Here is a 24590-nt window from a genome sequence, read left to right as displayed (position 1 = left end):
GAAAGCCTTTAAATACCATGGCAGTGTGGTGAAAGTAAATATTAGGAGACTTTGTAGGTGGCATGAAAGAAAAAAAATATTTTCACAGACATGCCTTTGAGGGTTTCTTCCCTGCTTTAGTAGGGGTGGCAGTGAGAGGAGGGAGAAGGATGCTTGGTCTATATTGCTTTTCCCTTGGAGACACTGACATCAAAAGTCAGTGTTTGGTAAATTACCTTTCCTCTCTGTTAACCCAGCTTGGGCAGGTATTTGAGAATGAAGGCATTGGGATACGGTCTAAATGTGTAACTTTTAAAAGATGATTACTGCAAGATAGTGTTTTCTGATATGCAGGGTGGGATTTATACTGCCAAATTCAAACCTAAATGTAGGTGTTAAGTCTGAACTAATCACATAAATCCTGTCGGCTCTTTGTACAGGCAGGAGATGGAGCGTGACTCATCTCGTGGGGATGTGTTTTTAACTTTGTCTGCTGTTTGTGGAGGGAGTTTCTCTGGCTGAACCAGATACCTCTCGTTTGGAGGGCCAAAGTCCCACCACTAATCTCCATTTTTTTGTCAAAATGCCTATGTCTTGATAGTGGACAACCTTCCCAAAATTTATTATTTGTTATTGCTTTGATTGTATCTTTAATCCTGTGCATTTCTATGAAGCATTGTCAAGAAAAGCATAATTTAAAAAAAACCACAACCAAACAATAAAACAAACAACAACAAAAACTCCAAGACCCCAAAAAAACCCCAAAACCCAATAAAACAAAAGTCTCACCCATGATGTGTTGAAGAAAAGTGTCAATGAAACACTAGTGAGTTATCATTCCTTTATTTAGCAAAATCATGGCCTCTAATCTATAGCAGTACAAAGAATTTAGAAGGGAAATTTTGCCCAACCTGTAATTTCTTGAGTGCCATGGGTTTCATGCACATGATTACTCCTCCCTCACACATATTAGTGATGAAACTCAGAATTATTATGGGTAAGTGGCTTAATTTTGTGACTTAGTGGGTTGGCCCTGTGTTCCTCTGTATCAGTCTGCCTCTTCAGAACTGTTTAAGGCCTTTGTTGTGGTGTTAGAAAGTTACAGAGCTTGGGGGGGTTTTGTGAAGAATTTCCTTTTCATCTCTTGAAGGCTGAAAGGGAAGAGGTTGAAATATGGATTGCTCACAGGAGGCTCTGCCTCACATTATGCTGTTCTGATGATGCTTTCTGAATCTTTAAATTACTTTCTTCCTGGAGGAAGATACCGAGGTCTTTTTCCTGTGGTCCAAAACAGCTGTTGCATCTCACACGATCATAACACATCTGCTTTGCCAGCAGGTTACAAATGTGACAGAGACAGTATTTAATGCATTTTATTTTAATTAGACTTCATCTTGTCTCTGAAGTCATTTGTTCAGGTTTCCTTCCACATTCTAAAATCACCAAAGCACTGTAAATTCTCAAATAAATGCAATTACTGTTGATGCAACAAAAAGTTAGCTTTGTGTTGAAGGGCACATGGAGTAGGTATTTAATTTCTGACTTTCTTTAGGTTTTTAATTTGACTGAGATCTACTGGTGTTTCAGAAAGTACTTGTTTTTTCTCCATTACAGGCTTATAGATTTTCTCAGCTTCCTGAGATGGTAATGGGTTCTCCTCCCCCTCCTGTCCCTCCCAGAACGGGTCCTGTGGCTGTTGCCTCTCTCAGGAGGTATTTATCTTTTATTTTAGGTATGATCTTTAAAAACCACTGTTGTAATGAGAACTGGGGCAAACCCTGAAGGGGCACTTAAAAGGCACTTATAAAAACACATTCATGAAATTAGGAACATGTTGGGTTTATTTCATTTCAACACAGAAAGAAATAACAATGAATTTTCCTCTTCTAATAGCTAGTCTCAGCTCACATAATGGAATATTGGATTGAGGGTGTGTGGTAGTAATTCACACCATCATTCTGCTTTTGTGCATGGTGAGGACTTGCAACAGGATAGGGGTGAATTGGAAAATGCTTCTGAATGACAAAAGTGTCTATTTTTTTCTTTCCTAATGCACAGGTCTACATCAGATATTGGCAGCAAAGTGAGAATACCTGAGTCCAGTGGAGCAGATCAGGCCCAACATCATGATCAGACACCTTTTGCACCTGGTTCGAGAGCTCCAATGTCTGTTGGCCCACTCGATCAATCAGCTTTTCACTCAGGTGAAAAAACAATGCAGACCCAACTTGCAGCTTTGAGAGCCTTATGTATTATTTTGGATACAAAGGAATGCATGGGATATAGCAAATCTGGATGATCATTTGGAGACAGATGTGTTAGGTGGGGTCTCTCCTGATGCAGCTGAAGGAGACCTACAGAGGATTTGCTGCCTCTTTGTAAATGCAGCACAAGCTGCACTGTAAAATACTCATCCTGTAGAAGCAGCAGGAAATGGTCCTTCCTGAAGGTGAGATCCAGCAGTAATGTCCCAGATGTTTTTATTCAAGTGTGGCATTCTGCTGGCTCACTAATCAGGACTCTGAATTACTAAATCCCAGTAACGATGTTCTCCTGTACCACGAAACCAACCCAGAGGCATTTCAGGAGTGGTGTAGAGGGTGTTGATGGCAGAAGCAGAAGTTGCTGTACTGAGACTTCTGTGTGACTTGAATGTTTTGTGTTTCACCATGTACAAGCCAAGTGGGAGAGAGAAGTAATGGGGTTTTGAGGGGCATGGAGAAATGAGTTGGATCCTTCCATTATTTTATATCAATCCAAGTACTTGAAAACAGAGGATGTACAATGGAGCTGTAAGTTGTGCTGCCAAAGAAGGCTGAGTGGCACTCAGCTCTGCTTGTTGAGTCAGAAAAACAAGTGGACATAAAGAATAGCATGTGAGAGACTGAGGTTTTCCAACCTCTCTTGTGGGATGAGTTTTATGACTCCCTGTTTCCTCTGGAGAAACTTAATCCCTAGTCTTGTCACAACAATGGGCTACAACAGTGGGCTACTTGCCCACAACAGTGGGCAAGTTGAATTTATGTGTTCCCTTCCCTCAAAACACAGCGTCAGTGGTACTTTTGCACAGTCAAAGGTAATAATCTGTTAGTTCATCTCCCCTCCTACTTTGGGCAATAAAATTCCTGCCCAAATGCAGAAAATATTCTGGGTCTAAAAGCCCCAGTTTTAAAGGCCTAATTGGTTCTCAGTCCTTTTGATATGAATTTTGTTTATAAGTTAATTGATTGAATAATGAGATTAAGCTGATACACTCTTTTGATAGTATCTGGATAACAGCTGGAAAAATACTTGAAAGAGCTTCTTGAAGAGCTATAGAAAAGAGCTTACAAAATCAAAAAGAATTTTGCATTGTCAGTTCAAAGTTTTGGAATTAGGAGGTTTATTAGACATTGCTCTGTTAATCTGCCAGAAAAATGTCCTTCTTAGCTTCCTCAGAAGTAATAATTACCTGCATTGACTTCAACATCATTTACTGAGAATAATAACGTGGATATGCAAATGTGTTGTCAATTAGTTAAATACAGTAGGTTTGAAGGATCCATTCTACACTCACTTATTGCCATACCTTCTGGAAAATGGTGCATGTGAATCTGAAAAGAGCAGATGCTCACCCTTTCATTTTAAAACATTTCAAGCTAGAAAACATGCCCCGCTACCAAGAGCTCTTCCCTTTATGTGTGCAGTAATATGATCTGTGGGATTTGCTTTTTTGCCATTTCCAGTGATGGGGAGATTTTATTGCTGGATGTTAAAAGCAGGTATGTTGTTCTGCTGCTGAAGAGTGGCTGCATTTCAGAAGAGGCAAAGTGATCTTTGTGTATATTGTGGAGTTTGCCAGAATAATTTTGGGAGTTATTTGGAGGAGACTTTCATATATGACAGGTGCTATATGACATGTATTACAGGTGCTGTAGTACAGGCAGGGAAAGAACAAGGAGAGCTGTGAGAAAGGTGCAACTGTAATATGAGGTTTCTAATGGTCTGATATGAAAATAAGTTTTTATTGTCTCAGTACCTGAAGAAACATTGCTGCAGGTGCTGATTTGGAATAATAATGGCCTAGTGTCACTCTCATGCAGCCCACAGCTCTTGTCTCAGCCCATCCACCTCCTTCCAAACCAAGGGGCTGGAGGAACTGGGATAGAGGCCCTAGGAGACAACCAGGGGCTACCTGCAGTGCAGGCATACAATGCAGATCCCACTGGTCCATAGTAATTCCATGGTGGACTGCTTCACTGAGGGCTGGCTCCAGCATCCTGCCCCACGCAGGAGAAAAGGCACTATATTCCAAAGTCAAAATGAAAGCTTAGTCCCTAACAGTAGGAAACACTGTGTAGATGTAAAGCACAACAGAGAAGTTTTTAGTTCATATTTTGGATGACAATATCTCTTATTGTTTCTTCCAATTTTTTCCTTTTGTTTGTTTGTTTTGTTTTTGTTTGGGGTTTTGTTTGGTTTTGGTTCTTTTTTAGTTTTGGGTTTGGGCTTTTTTTTTTTTGAGACAGTGTTAGAACAGATGGTGTGTTTCTGCTCTGGAGAAAAATGTGCTACAAAATATCTTTTTCTCTTCTTCACGTGCCCTGATTGCATCCAGAGCACTTCTGACCTAGGACCGCACAGGAGGTCATTGACAAACTATAAATCTCTGGGTTTGTGGAGACAAACAAACAAAGCTTTGGGGATGGATGTCACTGGTTGAGCCTCTCTGTCTCTGTGCATGAGCCCATGCAGTGTCTGCAACATCTGTCAGAGCAGACAGCACAACCCTCTTGTAGATTGTTCAGGAGCAAAAATGTGCCAGGGCTGTAAATGACATTCTGGAGGACAGATAAAGATATTTGAAGCAGCCAGTAATTGATGCTAATTCAATTATGCTCTGTATGAATTTTAGGGTTGCCTATATCTTGTGATTTTGTCAGTGTAGTGGTATCATATCTTCAATATTAAGAGCAATTAGTAGCAATGTTCAAATGATGTGCAGTTGGGAAGGGAGAGTATTTTCTCTGCATTGATTCCAGTACAGAGAATCTGTCCATCTGTGCAACATCACTGTGCTTCCATTGCTCGGTGAAAATGTTTGAGTTGTACTTCGTTGTGTTCTTGTGGGGTTTAACTGCCTCTTCTGCTTTCACAGAAAGGATGTTGCATTCTGAATCTGAAAAGTAAAATACTGAATACTCAATATCTCTCTATATAATATAACTGAATACTCAAATCATACTGTGCACGTGCTTTGTTTACTAACTGATAAAGGTGATACACAGCTCTCCCACCCAGAATTTAGGGATGGGGGTTTTATAACCTTAGTGTAGTAGTGGTACACACTTCTGGAGTCTGTCTCCACATGTAAATAAACACTGGAGGAAGGCAGACTTACTGGACAGGCAAGGTGTTTATATTCTGTTCCAAACTTGGCAAATACCTGGGGTTATGATAGCAAAGCTCAAGGGCAATAGTGAGAGTGCATGGCCTGTCTTCCAGACAGCCTAGTTTTGCCTGTGGGTAGTCTCTGTAACTGCAGCAACAACCACATTGTTCTCTCTGCATCTCTCTGAGCCACAGGAGTAAACCCTACCTGAAAGCAGATGTCACCATACCCAGAGATTTGGCTGAATCCTTATGCTAGGATGGCTGGTTTCTTCCACTCAAATTAGAGTGTGAATTTCAGTGGGTGGCTTCCCGGATCTCCCTATGCATGCATCTTGATTAGGACATGATAAACCAGATTTGGTGTCAACAAATTCCTTTGGAAATGCTTATTTAAATCGAAGCTGCGTAGTTTATTGCAGTCATAGAGTGTTCCTGGGAAAGGAATTGAGCAGGCAGAACCTTGGCATATTTAGAGAAGCAATGAAGTTCCGTGATGGAGCTGTTGAGAGTACAGCCTGCTAAACATATCAGTCACTCATTTTTGTAGGTTTTGTGCCTAGAGATTTTAAGAAAGACTGTGTAAATTGTGAAAAGAAAGGTTCATTATACTGAAAACCATGGTAACAACAGCTAAAAACTGAATACAAGGAAGCAAATGTAAGAGGGGGAAAAAAGCTTTTTCTCTGATGATCCAAAGTTTTGATGAAGATCAGTTCATTTCAAGGATCAAGTTGTAAGGACTAAGTCTTCGTGTGTACCCGAGGGCTGTACATGTTTATAAGGACAACTGCAAAGCTTGCCATCTCCAGTATTTTCAATCATAGAGATGATTTCAAACAGCATCCTGGAGATGCTCTTTTCAGAGGGTTGGCAGCCTTACAGACAAGTGATCACGTTATCCCAAAAAACCCTGAAAACCCCAAATAAAAACCAAAAAAACCACCACTGAGTCCAGTTGTTTCCTAGCACTAATCTTCTAATCTATACCTGAAAATCTCAGCTATTAATTATGCCTGCTCTTTTTTTTTTTTTTTTTTTTTTTTAAATTTATTTACCAGGAAATACAGTACCAGCAGTGTTTGCCATACCAGCAGCAAACCGACCTGGCTTCACGGGCTATTTCATCCCCACGCCACCCACCGCCTACAGGAACCAGGCCTGGATGCCCTACGCTGGAGAGAACGAGCTGCCAGGGCAGTGGGCAGACTCAGTAAGCAGCCCTGCTCTTTCTGACTGCTTTGTGTTCTCTGTGATTCACACAGGAGGTGTTTTAAGCAGGGTCTGGCACCTTGTTTAAAGTTGCTGGGCTAGATGTAATTTTTCTTTCCCCAAGACAGAGGTCAAGCATTTGGATAGGCGGGTGGCAGGAGAAAGGTGATGCTGCCTCTCAAGGTGGCCTTGTGCTGTTTGAAATTTGGGGAGCATCTTTGCCTCCTGGAGACTTCTCTCCAGACAGCCAGAACCCTCGCTCTGTGCTGCTGCTGCTGCGGCCCTGCTGTGCAGTGTTTCAAGTCCTCCTGCAGACTGGAGTGACAGATCATAAATTAAATAATTAATTGCGCAATCCTAGACTGGAACAGATGTAATTTTTAGCCCAAAGTAAACCTACATTTCAGAGAACTGAAGCTGGAACATCCTAAAATGAATTGCAGTATTTATCATGTTTGAAACCATTTCTCAAGTGTAGGGCTTTTTCTCCACTAGGGGAAAAAAAAAGATCAATTCTGCTGTTTGAGCTCACATCTGGTATTTATGCAGAACCACTTTGGCTAAAAAAACTGGGAAATACATTCTATTCCCTTGTGCAGATGATTAACAGAATATTTTGTGAATTGCACTTGAAGGCTAAGTTGGCTTTGAGCAACTAAGCAAGAGACAACACGGTCATATAAATGTTCCTGGGGGCAGCTGTTTGTTGTCAAGCTTTTATTACTGCTCCTGGTGCCTGTGAGGAAAAGAATTCAGTATGACTTTGAGATGCAAACCTGAATTTGTAGGCAGAACTGTCAAGAAAAGAAAGAGATGCTCCTCTCTAAGCTGAACACACCTGTTGGAGTGCCCCTGACATCTGGAGGATTGTGATGCTGTTGTTTAGATTTCCTTCTCAGAGCTGCCTTTTAAAGCATTATTATTTTTGTTGTTTTGGTGTTTGTTTGTTTGTTTTGTGATTGGTTTTTTTTGTGTGTATGTGTGTGCTTTTAATCTTACTGACATTTTAAATCCAGGAGGCTTGCTGTATTTTAGCCATTTTAAATTTTTTCTTTCAGAAGATAAAAAGCCACAAAACAGATAAGGAAAAGTATCTTACTGTCTTCCATTCTTTTCCCCTTTTGTATCCCTACTCTTGGCTGCAGTCCTATGAAAAAAGAGTCAGATGTCACTTGCTAAAAGTGGAGATTGAAAACAAACTGGACAAAAGTGGAAAACAAGTCTCCAGCCCCAAGCTCCTTCCTCTGGAAGGAGGAGAGTGTCACCTTGTTGTGAGTTTCCTTGTCTTTAGGGAAAGAGGAGGGAAGAGCAGTGAGTGCCAGTGAACTGTACACAGAGGAATGGAGAGGGATGCGAGAATCTGTCTGAAAAACAGCTGTGACAATGTAGAATTCAAAGGAAACAACTTCACTTACCCACTGCAGAGCTTCAACAACTTCTTGTTTCTCAGGCTTTCATCCCTCTAGTGGTGTTGTAGAAGAGGTAAAAATGTAAAGCCAAACACTGCAGTTGCTACAATGAATTTGCATCTTCCTGTGAATGCAAATCTGTCAAGAAATTGCCTTCATTTGAAAATGATTACTAGAGGAACTAGTGATAGTGTTAATGACATAGCATGGTCAGAAAGCCTGAATAAAACTGAAAACTATAAACATCTAAAGTAATACTCAGGGTTTGAGTTTCTGGATGTGTTCTGGTTTCTGAGCCTCTACAGTGTAGCTTGATCATACTTCCAAGATTTTCTTACAGCGAGTAAGAGCAGAGGCCTAATATCTGTAAGTTGAAAATTAAAATTCTTTACTTTTCATGCATTTCAACTAACCTGGACTGTAAAAAGGGGAACAGAGGAAACTAAATTTACTATAATATGTTATTTTCTGAGTTAAATAGTAAGCACTGAAGCACTAAGCTTTTTTTTTGGGAGAAGGCAGATGTATCCAACCAAGAACTTACCTTCCAGATTGCTGGATAGTGCTTAGTGAAATCAGTAACCTGGTGGCCTCTAGTGGTGTGTTCACTGAATAATCTATTGTAAACTAAACAGAGGTGCCTGCATCTAATGATCACTTTCATATCATGCCTGCTTCCTATGTTTGACTCATCATTCCATACTGAACATGTTTGACACTCTCTTTGTCACTTGGTGGATATCCAAGATTGCAGAGAACATCTGTAAATCCTGTAGATTTAAACATAAAGCCTGCTTTAAAATTAAGGGCTGTTTTATACTCTTTGGGGAAATAGAAATACTATTTTTATTTAGTGCATTAAAATCTTCTGAGTACTGTAAAGATTGGTATCGTATGGTTTTGTGGAGGAAATTTAATCTCACACAGTGACTAAAGGGCCTACATTATTATTATTTTAGTTTTAGCTGGTGTAACATGGGGCTGAAACCAGTGAAATTACAACAGAGTAAAACTGTGAATCCCCCACGTAATTCTCTTAAATGTAGCCAGAAATCTTGATACTTCTGAGAATCAAACATTCTTTTCAGTCTTGAGTTTCCAAGTTGGCATACCTGAGCTTATCTCCGTTGTCTGGATCTGTTGTGTTTCTGCTAGGAAAAGTGAGACCAGAGACTTGGCTGACTTGGGTTGGGCAGTGGCTGCAAATCAGAAAACTCTGCTTTTCTGCTCCAGGCTTTTTGGTGTCCTGAAATGTAGTCGTGCTGCCTGCGTAAAACTGAAACGTTTAGGAGGAATGGCAAGCAGAGAACGCGCTTTCAGGCAAAAAACTTTTTCCCTTTGACTTTTTGAGGGGATGATAAATGGGGACATGCAGTGTTTTCCCTTTGTGGTGGTGTTTTTGCTGCCCCAGCTGGGAGCTGAGTACCTGCTGCACGGACACGTGCGCAAATGGCACGTGCCAAACGCAGCATTTGTAAACAGAAGCGGAGGATTATGAGGTTTGCACTCCCTTCACACGGTCCTATCTGTTACGCCCCACTCTAGCCCGGGGAGGTTTGTGCTGCCTGGCAGGTGGCACCACGGATCAGTTTCTCTCCGTAACTGTGTGTAATTACAATTCTCCACAGGTTCCACTTCCTGGGTACATCGAGGCTTACCCGAGGCCCCGCTACCAACACAACTCGCCGTCACGCCTGCCCCGGCAGTACAGCCAGCAGGGGGGCATGCACCCCAGCCTGGAACAGGCCCCTCTGCCATCCACAGCAGCTTCCCAGCAGAGCCTGACGGAAAACGACCCCTCTGACGCGCCTCTCACCAACATTTCCACGGCTGCCCTCGTGAAGGCAATAAGAGAAGAAGTGGCCAAGCTGGCCAAGAAGCAAACAGATATGTTTGAGTTCCAAGTCTAACGTCTTTTTGTGCACAGTATTTGTATCTTGGGACTCTGAAGACATGTAATCCTGCTTGCCAGCTAAGGGAAATGCTGCCAGGAAACTGTTTCATGTGGATAAGATTGACCATATGCAATTGTTTGTCACTTAGCTCTCGTATTATGACCCATCATCACTGGAGATGCTGCTGAACATGTCTGCTCCACACGAGGTTTCATTTGCAGGCCCAAAGGTAGAGCTGCTGAAAATAATTTCTGCATGCCAAAGCTTTGATTCAAGAAGGAAACGCCACAGAACGCGGTCGGCTAAAGGCGTGGTGGTGGCGGGCACGGTAATTGTTTGCTGCAGGACGTTGTATGAGGGATGCTGATTTCAGCAGTGGGGAGTCATTCAGCCTTTTCATTCCAGAGACTGCATTCAAAGCAGAAGAATTCAAGATGAGTAAGTAATCCAAATAAATGTCCTGTAAATAGCTCCGATTCTCTTCATCCTATTAACAGTGCTAAGAAGTGGAAGAAGAGAGGGCCGTGGAGAAGGTGAATGGTATTTTGATAATTGGTGGCTACCTTGTTCCACCAGTGCCACTGATTAGTTATGGAGGAGACTTTTTTTCAGTGTGAGAAAGTACAGCGCACGAAGAGCCAACAAAGGATATTGGTGCTAAAAGCTTCCAAGAGAAATGAAAAAGTGTATTCGCGTTTGCTCTATAATCAGACTTTCCACTCTGAATGCATGTGAAGCTGGTAAACCTGAGACCTTTGACTTTTTCCAACCTGGAAAAATGAATACACCTGCTTGGACAAGAAAACCTCTGTTCAACACAGTGCTTTTTTTCTTTTTTTTTTTCCTCTTTCTTAAACAATGCTATCTACTAAAGTGATGCCAGAAAGTGCTACCTGAAGCTGCAGTTGATTTTGATGACGCTGGAACGGTGAACGCGCACCTAGGAAGCTCTGAATGTAGAGGACCTAATTATTATATTAACATGTAAATAATTTAACAGTTACGTGGATTAACAAAAATACTAATGTTCTGTGACAAAGAGAGCATTGCCAGAAATTATGCTGACTTTACATTGTGCAAGATAGAGGTTACTGATGGTTAAACTGCATTGTGGTATGAATCCAATCCCAAAAGAATATCAAACCAGTTGAATGGGACAGTAGTTAATATTTTGCAGTTGTACAAACTAGTTGGAGATCATGAACAATTGTTTTCAGTTCCTTCAGCTATTCAGCTTTGGGAACCGAACTTGTTGCAAAGTTTGTTGTCTTGGGCGTGTTTGATGTCAACTGGAATTAAAGGTAATGTCCTTCATTTCAGTAAGTTATTTAGTTATTCTCAATTACTATTTTGTCTGATCATTTCATTTCCCTGAGTTTCTTTGGTCTTTACTGATGTGAGAAAGGGAACTTGGTTTAACTTTTTGGCCACCATTAATTGAAAGAAGGAGAGAGAATACAATAGGGGATAGAAGCAGAAATTGATGAAGCACAAACTTTTAAAACAGAGCTATTTTTTCCCCTATTAATGTTATTATATACCCCAACTGAGACTGTGATACGTAGTTATCCTAGAATATCCTAGATGTCTTCTGCTCCAATACCTTAAATATTGCAGAAGCCTTTGGAATGCTAGTTAATCTTTCAATAAACGTGAAATTTCATTTTTATTATTTAAAATCAGATATAAATAAAATGTATTTTTGTAATTTGTATGTATATATGTGCTGTATATTTATATAAGTGACTAGTCTGCTATAGTCAGAAAATTTCCATAAACTGAGTGAGGAAAAAAAAAAAAAGAAAGGAAAAAACCCTGGTAATTTTAATGAGTGATACAAACATGCTATGTCTGGAGTACAAAAATATACATTTGGGTGACTTGGATACCAAACAACCAAAGAAACTCAATCTTTCACGTAAATGCAAGTCTAGTAAAAGACCAGCTGCTGTCTCAGTTACCTGTCAGCTAAATAATACTGATTTCATCAGTGTAATAGAATACAGCCAATTTGTGTTGAATTAACAACTGCCTGAGAACCTCACACTTTTGAATGGCAACTCAAAAATACTGGGCCAAACTCAGTGTGCCATAGAAGGGCTCGTTCTGGTTGTCTTCAGTGGGAGCCTCATGTACTGAGAGCAAGGCTGAGTTTCTCTGTCAGGCTTTGTGTATACGTAGGAATTTCACCAGAACCCCTTGGACAGTGTTCTGCTGATTTTTCTGTCATTTGGATCGCTGTAATGCAAGTGCAGACATAATGGAAGAGCAGCTCACTTTTATTTAGCCTAAGCTGGTTCATAACTGGCTTAACCCAACTTGGGAAGCGAAATCCACGTTAGGGCACATCAGCCTCATTTTGCATCAGCTTTATTATCTCAGTTTTTCAATGATTCTTCTGTTTAGCCCAGTGAAATTTTGCAAGCAATTAGGCCCTTCCATGCAGTGGGAGTGAAATGAGCCATGAAATAAATTTCTGTATCTTAGGCTCCTGTTTTGCAGCATAATCCTAAAGCTGCGAGTCTGAAAGCAGCAGCGACCACGTGGATGGATGTGAAGCCACAGAGCTGGGAAGGGTAATGTTATGATGTATTCCCCCAAAATAATCACGGGAGGTTGGACATACCAATTTTAAGCACCATCTTTGGGACAGTTAGCTCTGTGTGTAAATCTGTTCCCTCTCTTAAGTTTTAGTAAGTTAATAGTTCTGTTGAAAAATGTGGGAGGGTAAAGCCTCATATATCTTACATGAATGAATCATATATCTTGCCATACTGGAAATTAAAAATTCTGGCAATCACAGAGATGTAAATGGTTTGAGTGCCTGTAGAAAACAGAAAAACCCCAAACAAAACCATTTAAATAGCCTTCTAGAAAGAAAAACCATTTCAGTAAAGTTAAACAAAGTACTCTTCTACTAAGGAAGACCTGTTAGACTTTTAAAAATAATTTTGTTTGGTATTGTTATCAACAATGTGCAGTCTGTTGAACATTTCCTGAACCATCACTCTGAAACCATTGTGGTGCACTTTATTCACAAAACCATCTTACCTTCTTCATTCATAATGCCTTTTTATCCTGTTTGTAATATGTTTCTGTATTTTTTTTTTTTTAAGTACAAAGTAAGATTATATCAAGACAGTAAGGACATTCCTGGGAAAGAAAAATCATGCTGTAATATTTATACTGTCTGAGCACAAAGCAATGATAAAGTGAAAATATAGTGTACAAATAATTTGTAATATAATAAACATTTTGTATGGCTACAATTACAATATAGTTTTTCAATACTGATTTCAAAGAAGAAATTATTTGTGTTTAAAGTTATATCCTCATTCAAATATATCCATGCCATTTTTACTGAAAAAAAGTAGTAATTTAGGTTTTTCTACTTAATACCCCAATTTTATTTTAAAATATGTCAAATGTTTAGGCGAAAATACTGTTCTGTGTGTGCAAAAAGTTTTGGTGTTCTGACCACTCTTTGTGTTCAGATTTGTAAATCATCAGTAGAAACGGCTGCAAATGAAATGCACGTATAATTACTTCTTGGTATCTGTGTACTGCCCACTTTCAGTTGGTAAATGATGTGTGATATTTCCTAACATAAATAGAACAGTAACTTTGAGAGGATAAGAGGGAACTCATTGACAGTAATTTTTTGAGAAAACCATATTGTCTGGATTTGTGAGAACCTCTAGCACTCAGTCTAGAAATATGAGTACTATTTGTATCCAATAATATTATGGGTAAAACTTGATAGAAGTGCATGAAAATCCTAGATATATAGAGATGGGGACATTATCTGACATAGTGGTCATTTCTACTTCAGACTGACTTTGAAAATGTGAGATGCAAGAAATGTAAGATAAAAATGAGAAGCAAAGTAGCAAAAGCAACGTGGGATTGAGTGGCAGAACTGTTTTGTTTAAGGGCTGATATATATTACAAAGCTGACCACAGTTTTCATTGTATTTCAAGATGTCTGACTGTTAAAGAATTACTTACATTTTAATGTATGTTTTTTAGTCCTGCATTGCCAGTGTAAGAGCTAACTGCCAGCTTCTAAAAGCTGAGGGAGCTTGAAAGCAGCAAGTTTTCCGAGCTAGTAGAAGTCGCATCATTTTGCTCACCCTGTTCATCCTGTGCATTCTGGGCAGCTCCAAACACTGTGTCCAGTAACTTATGGTCCTGGCCTTGCATTTCTTGTACATAAACAAATCTCAGTGTCTTCCCATACCTTGCTGACTGAAATGGGATAGGAAAACAAATGTGAGATAGTATGAAGGCTGTTAACAGGTCAGGAGTAACTTCAGGGTCTGGGAGCCGTGGACCTTCTGCTGTGTGTAACTCATACCTATAGAAGATGGTTGTGTTTGGGCAGCTGTTCCCAGCAAGGTGCATTCCATATTGCCAGTGACTGTCAGACATAAATTACCACTCAGTCCTGTCCCAAGAGAGTGTATGGATTCCTGCTTCCACTCCTTTGTGTAAGCCACGTGCATTCTCTGTGCAGAGAGTGCCATAATTAACACGAGTGGTTTCCAGTTACTCAAAGCAATCTCTGGTAATAAAATACCAAGTTGCATGGAATCCTTACTTTACTGCAACATTAGGAGGTGGAGGGAGGAAGAAAGATGTGGTCATGCAGTATGCAGACTTTTTTAACAGTGCTAAATGAAATCACTATCTCAAGTGGTAACTTACAGGTTTTGTGTTAGACTATCTTTTCATTGGTTAATTTTTTTGGCCATAACTCTAGGACTAAGTAACGATATTTTTTTTTTTAATGCTTATCAAAATACCTCAAAATTAGATTTTTCCATTTTAAGGATAAGGTTACTCTTTCAGAACGCTTTTTTCGAACTTTTGCCTTTCTCTCGTGGATAAATAATGCAAGACTCAACTTGTGGAAATGAGATTTATATAGGTCAGTGAATAAATTGCATTCTGACTTGCTCTTTAAAAGAGACTTTCAAGATGGCTAAGTCATAAAGGCAAGGCTGGTTAATACTGAAGAATCTCTACTGAGAAAAACTGCATTGCACATCCTTGATCAAAATTGTTTTGCCCCACAGGTGAAAAGCAATCAGAAAACTGAGCATCTGGTGATTCCTGTTACTTAGGAAACTTTTTGCTTGGGCTTTGTATAAGACATGGGAGATGAGACAGAGATTTTGATGGGGTTGTGAGATGGATAGACTACCCTGTGTGACACATTTGCCCTTTGAGTTACCCTTAATACCCACAGACGTAAAAACTACAGCCTCCAAAGTGGTGTGGCAGAAAGGTGGTTTAGGTCCTGATTTTTAAAATACTGAAATTCCCCAAAATCATATAATATTTCATGCTTTTAAAATCACCTTAAAACCATATTCTTATGAGTATTGTATCACACTTGCATATAACTGTATGTGTGTGTATCCAAAAATACTTTTTCAAAACTAGTTCTATTTGTCCATCTCTTTGTCCCTATTAATTTCAGGTTCCTTAAGGTATATGGAGGCAGTGATGCAGAGTTTGATCTCAGAGTTGTTCTGTTAGATGAGAAATGGGCTTTAAATAGGTGGTCAAATGTATAGCAGATGTCTTGAAAATAATTACAAATATCACGAAGAGGTGTTCCAGAAATTTGATTTTTTTTTCATTTATTAAAAATAATTCTTGTTTTAAGAAGTGCCTGACTTTTCATGAATTTTTCATGTTCAATTAATTCCCAAGGAGTAGCTTGAAACTATATTGCATTCTGTAAATAATTTTGTAACTTTATAAACACGCATTTACCTGTGAGGCAATAATGGCTGCAAAGGATTGTAAATCATACGGGAAGTTGATTCCACTGAGTACAATATTTGGAAAGGAGGTGAATTTCTCTTCCAAAGTATGCCCCTTTTCACTGCAGCTCAGTGCATTTCTGTGCTTTGTAAACCAGTGTCTAAACACCAAAACAAACACTGGCATCAGTTAAAATCCCTTTTATCTGGCAAGGAGCACTGACTTTTGCAGCCTCCAGTGGGACCTTGTAAAGAGTGCCTGTGTAGAACTTTAATTTTTTTAAGACTATTAAACCAGAAACTTTTGGGTCCTTAAGTCTGGCTTTTTGCGTGGAATCAGTGGCTTTTAGGTCCTGTGTCACCAGCAAACTTAACTAAGAGATTCCTTGAGATGTGATGCAGCAGAACACAGCACCCTGTGCCAGGGATCCACCAGGATCTAAAAAGCAAGTTACTGTGGCAGAAGGATAGGTGGTAAACCTTGCATTTCAGCAGTGGATGGACACTTAAGTAGTTATGAGTTGATTATTATGGCAGGCAAAAAAAGCCTTGAAGTTAACTGCTTTGAATCAGTTTATGTATTTGGTTAGCTTTTGATTTCTTCACTTGTTAGCTTGCTACAAAATTAACAATATTAACAGTGTATTCTATTTCAGACTTATAAACGTGGGAGATCTGAATGTAAGTAAACTTGAAGTTTATTCTCTGTCTGTATCTACTACTTTTCACACTGCAATTAGGAAAAAAGAAAACCAAACACTTTACCCACCAAAAAATTAATTTTAGTATTTCTTTCTGTGGCAGACAGATTGGGAATGCTTTTTCACTTCATGTTGGTGTTGAGTTCTTCAAATTGTATTCAGTGTCATATTTGATAGAAAAAAAATGACAATGAAGACAAAAATTTTGGAAAATAGGGCAGAACCCATCTTACTGAAGCTTAAATTTTGGGTTAGGATTTAGCAACCCATCAGAAACAGCTCAGAAACAAGAGAGTCTCTTTTGGGCAGTTCTCTGGATCTCGTGAGAAAGCACAGATATTTCTATGCTCCTTGACTTTTTATTTTCACTTCATGTCTTTTCTTGCCATTGCTGTGCATTCTGAATTTGACTTTTGGTGTACACAAAGAGGTGCACTCTTTACCTCACTGATATGCTGCTGGTGTGATGGAAGTAGTAACCAACACACGTGATAGAATTCTCAGATAGCTGTGGCATTGCTTGGCTTTGGCCCGTGTTCTGCTTTTTGGTAATTACAGAAATCATATTAGTGTTAAGGCAAAACGTGAGTACAGGTAACAGCTTCCACTGAAGTTATTGGCAAAACACCTGCTGACTTCAAGGAGAACAGGACTGATCCAGTAATCCCTCGGTAAATTAGCCGTCTCAAGTATCTTAAGGTTGTGCAAAGAGAGGAAGGATGGTTTCTGGTGATGGGTAGCTGGAAATGGGGAGATGGCAGGTCAGCTGATTTTTCTTCGGGATTTTGGAGTGCTGCTGGGCAAGGTGCTTAATCTGACTGTGCCTCAGTGTCCCATCTGTAAAGCAGGATGAAGGGACTGCCCCTCCTCATAGCCCTGCTGGAGTGCAAGTGGATACTTTAGTATGAAGCACTATTTATTATTTCATGGAGCTCTGGTAATTGTTCAAGGCTGTACATTACCTGTTCCTCTGGTAGCATTTAAATAAATGTGAATTTACAAGAAAAAAACTCACCTCCTGATAATATTTCAGTATGTTCTAGGAAGCCTTTCCAGTAACAGCCTCTGCACTTTTTTACAGAGATTTACAGAATTTATATCAAGAAATTGCCTCACTTCCCATGCAACAGATCTCATTTTCCAAGGAAATGAACTTTTCTTACATCTTTGAATTATGGAAAGGACTAACTTTGCATGATTACAAATATCCATGTTATCTTTGGTGTTCACAGCTTGATTCAACTAAACTGTAATGGCTGTGTCTGTGAAATTTGCTCAAAATTTATGAGTGTTTCAGCTGTAAATGGGAAAATTAGTTTTCTGAAGCTGCAAACTTGAGGGTGAATTGAAAGCCGAGTCTGGGAGGGATTAAAATGAAAGAGGAAGAAAATAAGTAATTAAAATTTTATACTATGCAATCAGAAGGGAGATCTCCAAGAACTGGTTCCTTTTGCAGTTACAAATGTAGAACCATCCTGATGGTAGAATTTTATATACATATATGACTGAAAAGGAGGCATTTAAAATGTTCTGGGTCATTACCAAATGACTGTGTTTTTACTCTGAGCCATAGGGTGATTCTAGAAGTCAAGCCTACGAGTACTTAGAATAGTTTCTTTCATGTTAGTGGCTATAGCTTAGTTTCCAGTTGTACGTGTGTTTTTCCTGGCAATTTTGCACATTAAATAAAATAATGTCTCAAAATCTGTGTCGCTACTTATTGGTTGTTCCTGCTGCGTCCTTTTCTTTAGATCAGCACCTTTTAAAGCATGAGCCTTCTTTTTACTTGGAGCTTCCAGGCTCCTGGGCTGCTTAGGGGGTCCCGTTGCTCGTGGTCTCGAGGCAGGAACCTGGCAAAGGACAGGAAAGGAGTTTTAAAGAGCTACACAAGTCTAAACCATGTATTCCAGTGGTGGCATTCCCTCTGAAGAAAGGTGTTTTCCTACCTTACACAGAGGTGAGCAGTGCAGTAACCACAGCAAGGCCGTGAATTTTGAGGACACCTTGTGATTCTGTGTTTTCCTTTGTGAATTTTCATTCTCACCTTAATGGTCTCTAGGCCTTTCCCCTATTATTCAGTCAGTTACTGTGGTTTTTAACAGTATTTATTCAGGCCTAAGTTTCATGCTGTCACTCTGAAGTAAAAGGGAAAGGAAAATGAAGCTATGTGCTTTTGACAATACTGCTTTTGTGCAATTTGTGATGCAAGAAATTTGGACAAAAAAGTTTGTTTTAGTACAAAGCCTCTCTTTGTAGTTTCAGACTTAAAAAGAGGCAAGGAAGGATCTCCCAAAATACAGGATAAATGAACTTCCTAGTGTATGTATCAGTACTAAGGTTCTGGACAGATGGTATACTTAAAATACAGTTTATGTTTATATTTTTATATACATATATATATATGCTGTGACTGTGCTTAAATTGCCTACAGAGGCTGTTCTGACTTTTCTCAAGATACACCCAGATCTCAGCCTATTTCAAAAATGTATGTTTTTAGTGTGTAACATTAAAAAAGAGACTTGTGTTATTAATAATTGTGGTTTTCTTAGAAAAGCCAAATGCACCCCTGATGGACTGCTTCCTGATTGGCAACTTTTTGATCCAGAACCTAGATGTCAGGGACCTTAAGAAACATCACCTCCCAAACAAACAAGAGAGGACAAGTTTCCTAGAGTTAAGTGCTGCTCTTGATTTCCCTACTTTATGTCAAGATCTTTGCTCTGAATTTTCAGGACAGGTGAATCTTAAAATGCAGCATCCACTGCTGAAAACAGAAAAATCATTTTATGATAGCTTGCTGCTTTTGGATTTCCTTTGTAATCTGTCCCTGAGCTAATTAATGCGGCTTTGAAGATGAATTTAAATTCTAATGAGCCATTGTAATAAGGCTGAGTATCTATTTGGAGAATTTTAATGTTGCACACTCTTCAGTATAACAGTCTGAAATTTTATGGACCCAACTGTTCGGTATAAAATACTTTAAAGTTTAAAGGCATTCTTGGTTTCAAATGGCTTTGTACCTAATTTCTCCCACCATAAAGCAGCCAAGGTTGTTCCAGGTTTTAGAAATGAAAGACCTGAGGGCATTCCTTGGGGAGCACCTGGATATCACTGCAGATGTAGACACGGCTCTTTCAGCAAGACAGCTGTCATTGCTCAGCCCTTGGGTTGGCTGTGAAGATGTGACAATCTGCTTTAGGAGAAGTTTTCTTTGTTTAGAGTTTGAAATGGGAGCAACCTGCTGATGGTGTTTTGATATCTCTGCCCATGAATCAGATTTGTAGCCTAATGTTTCTTTCTTGAATGCAACAGGGATAGATTTGTTGAGTCACGAGGCCGCTACATGAAAGAGGTCTGGGCTATGGCAGCATCTAAATGTCAGGATTAGGCTTGCCTGGGCAGTCTGAGAGAACAGAAACAATTAAAAACAACGGTCACAAATGTTGTGAATGAAAGAAAATGCGGTAAGAATGCTATTCTGTTTAATATATGCTTAATTTTTACAAAAGAAATTATAAACACATTAGCTTTGAGATGAAGCCATAAGCCTGCAGAGACGAGAGCAAATTACTGGATATAACAAGGTCAAGTGAAAACAGAGAAGAAAAATAAAGGTAAATAAAATGTTTAGGGACAAATGAAAACAAGAATATGAGCCATTATGTATTAATAACCTGGTTGTTTGTTTAGGTATGGACAAGCTTATTACTACCCTTCTGAATTCATGCACGTGAGTGTGTTACTAGTTCCAACTGAGAGTACAAGCAGTGGTTCCTTTCAGGCAGAAACACTACATCATATGTCCCATGTTTCTCCTACAGTCTCTTAAGTTCCCTTTGTAGGTGCTACTTCACACACAGAAGGGTGTTACTTCATCACACATCCAGTGATCCTCTCCACTGGTCTTTAATGATCATCCTGGACTGTGGTGATGCTTCTGTGTGCAATGTGGAGGATACTTTGGCCAAAGTATCCTGATAGAAGAGTGCTGTGATGCCTTGTTCTGGCACATGACCCAAAGGACTTTTTCCAGTAGGTGTCTGTCCTCAGGAAACTTTAATTTAAACATATTAACTGACATTATTCCTTGCACTATTGCCCAGTAATTAAACATGAAGCGTTGTTTTAACAAAAAGGCCGTGTGAGAAACTGAACAACAGACGGAAAAAGATTTAAACTGTGTGTTGGGAAAAGCAGCTCTGTTTAAGCCAAGAAAACCCGAGAGAATAATGGCTGATGAGGGCTGGATGCAAAGTGAAAGACTTGGTAAAAGCTGAGATGTAATAGTTAGAAAGCAGTGATTGCATGTAATGGAAACCCTTGTAAGCCCTTGCAATAACCTTGGAAAACATAGAGTGGTTAAGGAATGAAACTATTCTGCAGATTGGGAAAAATGAAGATAGTTTCTCTGCTACCTAATTTGATTTTAAAGCTCTTACTTCTGCACGAAGCCTTTGAAGGCCTCTGTGTCTTGGCCTTTCTTGTTTAATCCAAGTTTGTTTTCTGATATTCAGTTTAGGCACTGAAACAATTCTCATTTTCATAGTAATCAACTATTTGAGTTTAACCATTCGCATTTTCACAATAATTAACCATTTCAGCTTTGGCCTCAAAACTCTTTGAGACAATTTTTATCCTGGTTCTGCAGAGGGAGCAGTGAAACACTTCAGTCCAGATTTCCAAGGTGTTCCAGTGATAATTTGGTTCTTTAGGCACAATGATTTACCTTTTGTTTATTTACTGTCTCAGCCTCTAAGACGTGCCTGGAAAGAGACATAAATCGTGGATGGTTCTGTGAGCATTTCCTGACCAGGTGTAGAAATAACTTGTTTAAGAAGCCCACTTTGGATGTGACTTATGGTGCTGTCTGGAGTGAAACAGCTTAAAATAGGCAAACTAGTGAAAACAGAACTGTTTAGCCAGGAGCATGGTGTTATTAATTAGACTCCAAAGAGCTAAGTAGCAATTAAATGGTGCCAAGGTGGGCCTTTAGCTGGCTTCAGCCAGCTGAAGAGGAAGGGCGTTTGAATTGAAGTGGATGATGGAGTGTAAAAGAAAAAGCAGCTCACAGTGGCCACTACTGACCTGACCCTGTGCACAGGCAGCTGCCAGGGCCTGGGGCTCACCCTGAGGCTGCAGGAACCCCAAGTGAGACCTTCCCTGGGCCTGTGTTAAAAGAAGCCTTGTCCCCACTCCTGCCCCTGAGCTTCTTCCACCATCCTGATTCCCTCTCCATGCCAGCCTGAGGGACACCAGACCACTGGACAGAGCCCAGTCTCACACCCTGCTCAGGCTTTGGGTCATTAAAAAGCCCACTGATCAGCAGATGAAGCCGTGGATTGCCGTGTCAGCAGGGACACCACCCGGCAACAGCCAGTGCAGAGGTAAGATTCTGTTTAAGATCTAGTGCTCTGATAAAATGTGATTGTTATAGGTATGATGATTGAAAAATAGGAGTTATAAATTAAACTTTTTTTTTATAATAAACTCTGTGTATGGTAGATGAGAATCTGGTTGGAAAGACTGAGATAGTCAAAGAGTGAATCCTGTAATAAGCAGTGATAGGAAATAAAATTTTGATTCCATATTGTGTTAAAATGCTTCACAGTCAAGCAACTTCAACACAGTTTAAAAAAACCACAGATTAAAATATTAGACTTAAAAATAAAGCTGTTTGCCAAAACATGACAGCTTCAGGGTCAGTAACTTTATTATTTCATGCTGCCACCTACTGCTCTGGAATTAGAATAGGAAAAAGTAGTTGGTATCTTTTTATCAGTCTGATGAGCCTGTTTACTACTTTGTGAGGTTATTCTCCATGCCATGTATGGCACTACTTTTGAATGGTAAATGTTCCCTAGATCTTTAATTTTTCCTTTTGAAAGGATGTGCCTTCCAAACCTAAGGATCTTGTCTCCTTCAAAAACTACTGCTTTAGCCTAAGCACAGTTATTCCTGAAACAAGAGTAAAATGTTAATTGAAAATCAAGGTTATATGACTATTATGTTAAAAACTGATTCAAGCCATAACTTCTGTAATTTTATGGTACACTGAAGACTATGATTGTAACAAAGATTTTTATGCTAACGTGAAAGTAGAGTTTTAGAGCTGGCTTAGAGGTGTAGACTTTTGACCACACCTATTTACTCAAAATTTCACTTAATGTACTTAGAACTAAAAGAGAAAAAAATAAACAAACAAACCATAGTTTGTATTGCAATTACTGTGTTTCCTGGCCTCACATATCTTGAACACCATCAATGGACTGCTGGGAATCCTGTCAATAGCAGTGTTAATTTCACAGTGTTTTTGAAGACAATATTATACATCCTGTCTGGATATAGTAACTGGAGATAAAAAAAAGGAAAAATATTCAGTACTGTTATCAGTAACTAGTACTAGACAATTAATAAACGCAAAAATGCAACAATATACTATATTTTTTAATTTGGCAGGAGAATAGCGTCCAATAAGTAGAAACCCAATATTGAAGGTCCATTAAAATACTCCACAGAGATGTGGTGGCAGAATATTCAGCTGCAATAATCCTCATCATGTTGGTGGCTGTTATTTCAGGTTCTGCAATGCTTTCATGCTTTGTATCTTCTTTTCTTCCAGTGCCTTCAGAAGTTTATCTAAACAGGAAGAAAACATAATTTGTCATTAATTTTGTCATTAATACTTCTAAGAAAATCAAATAACGTATTAAGCAAACTAATAATATTCCTTACAACAACTTGTCTAGCAAATATCTGAAATCTAAAGTTTCTCAAGAGATATTAAAATGGAAAAAGGTATGTATTGCTATAACAAGTGAAAATTATTTTCCTGTTCTGAAAAGTAAATATATGCAAGCTACCTATCAGAACTTCTTTGAGATCTTCCCGTGAATGAGTATATCTGATGCACGTTTTTTCTGTCGCCTTGTAACCTTTACACTGCTGCAGGTTTCCTGACTGGCAGCCCCCCGGCCTTGAAGGAAATGGCGAGCATCACATCCTTACAGCTGTTGGCCTCCCTCCTGGAACCCTTAAGTATCGTGACCTGACGAACTTATTTTATATTTCTCGCATTTCCTTCACGGCCAGCGGGTTATAAAATTAAAACGCCAAAGCTTAGCTTGTTTTGGGTTCCCCCTCGGCCTCCAGCTATGCGTGGCCGTCAGTGGCCTTTATTTCACATCCGTGCTGATTTACAACTGCAGGGTCTCATTAGCAGCGTGTTCTGCTTGTGCAAAATCCCTGTTGTTTTTTTGTTGTTTGTTTGTTTTTTTGGTTTTGTTTTTGTGGTTTTTTGTTTTTGTTTTTGTGGGGTTTTTTGTTTGTTTGGTTTTTTTTGGTTTGTTTTTTTTTGTTTGTTTGTTTTTCCGGTTAACACTTAATAACTTGGTGTGGCGGTGATAGTGCCTGTCTGTTCCTTTGTGCAACAATAAGTACATCCCTAATTGCTGCGCCTCCTTTAATTTGTGCCCCCAGCCTGGGGGTGGGGGGAGATGACAAAAGGCGGACAGCGCCTTTTGCTCCCCGCACCCCCGTGCTCGCCCAGCCCCGCCGTGTCCCCTGGGCTGCCGCGGGGCGCACACCCCGCACGCCGGCCCCGTTTTCAGGGGGTCACTGATGGGGAGGGGGTTTGACAGGGGGTGTCCATCCCGGCGGGAGGGACGCACACTGCCTGGCGTCGAAGCCGTCCCCGACGAGCGCCGCCAGCTCCAGCTCCTTGAGGCGGATGCCCAGCTCGCACATCTCCTCCTGCAGCTGCAGCTGCGCCTGCTCCGCCGGCCGCCGCCTCGCCGCGCCCCCGCCCCGCGCCCCCGCCACCCGGCCCCGGCGGGTCCGCAGGAGGCAGCGGCGGCTCCGGGACGAGGGGCGCGGGCAGCGCGGCGTAGCGGGGCGGGGGCCCGGCGGCGGCGGCCGCTGGCAGGGGCTGCCACGGCCAGCACATGGCGGCGAGGGGCGCCCAGGCGCCGCCGGGCGGGCGGGGCACGGGCTCGGTGCCGTGGAAGTGCGGGAAGTACAGCGGCGGCCACGACGGGCGCTGCACGGTCATGGCGACCGCGGTGCCTGCGGTGGTGCCCCAGGAGCACCTGCCGAGCCCCGGGCGCTACGGGGCGGTTGTGCCCGAGGAGCCCCGGGCGCTACGGGGCGGTTGTGCCCGAGGAGCCCCGGGCGCTACGGGGCGGTTCTGCCCGAGGAGCCCCGGGCGCCGGGCGGTTGTGCCCGAGGAGCCCCGGGCGGTACCGGCGGTTGTGC

At 40.6% G+C, this 24590-nt stretch overlaps 2 protein-coding genes across 2 annotated transcripts in view; one reads left to right on the top strand and one right to left on the bottom strand.

Annotated features, from left to right (window-relative positions):
* The window catches only part of KIAA1549L (KIAA1549 like), a 123062-nt gene extending 105018 nt beyond the window's left edge, over positions 1–18044 (top strand). Inside the window, exons 18-21 of the mRNA XM_050335314.1 lie at positions 1594–1691; positions 2038–2183; positions 6411–6562; positions 9599–18044. Of these exons, the coding sequence (XP_050191271.1) occupies positions 1594–1691; positions 2038–2183; positions 6411–6562; positions 9599–9880 (678 nt within the window). The 3' untranslated portion in view covers positions 9881–18044. The remainder of the gene's footprint in view (positions 1–1593; positions 1692–2037; positions 2184–6410; positions 6563–9598) is intronic.
* A 4864-nt stretch (positions 18045–22908) lies between these two features.
* CUNH11orf91 (chromosome unknown C11orf91 homolog) lies at positions 22909–24387 on the bottom strand. The gene is given in 3 exon segments (XM_050337029.1): positions 22909–22976; positions 24008–24167; positions 24169–24387. Coding segments are annotated over 3 exon segments (447 nt in total).
* Between the last annotated feature and the right edge of the window lie 203 nt (positions 24388–24590).

This window comes from Myiozetetes cayanensis, unplaced genomic scaffold (assembly GCF_022539395.1).
Source record: "Myiozetetes cayanensis isolate MyiCay16 unplaced genomic scaffold, myiCay2020 scf6-25, whole genome shotgun sequence".
Lineage (NCBI taxonomy): Eukaryota > Metazoa > Chordata > Aves > Passeriformes > Tyrannidae > Myiozetetes > Myiozetetes cayanensis.
This window is presented reverse-complemented; position numbering and strand designations above follow the sequence as displayed.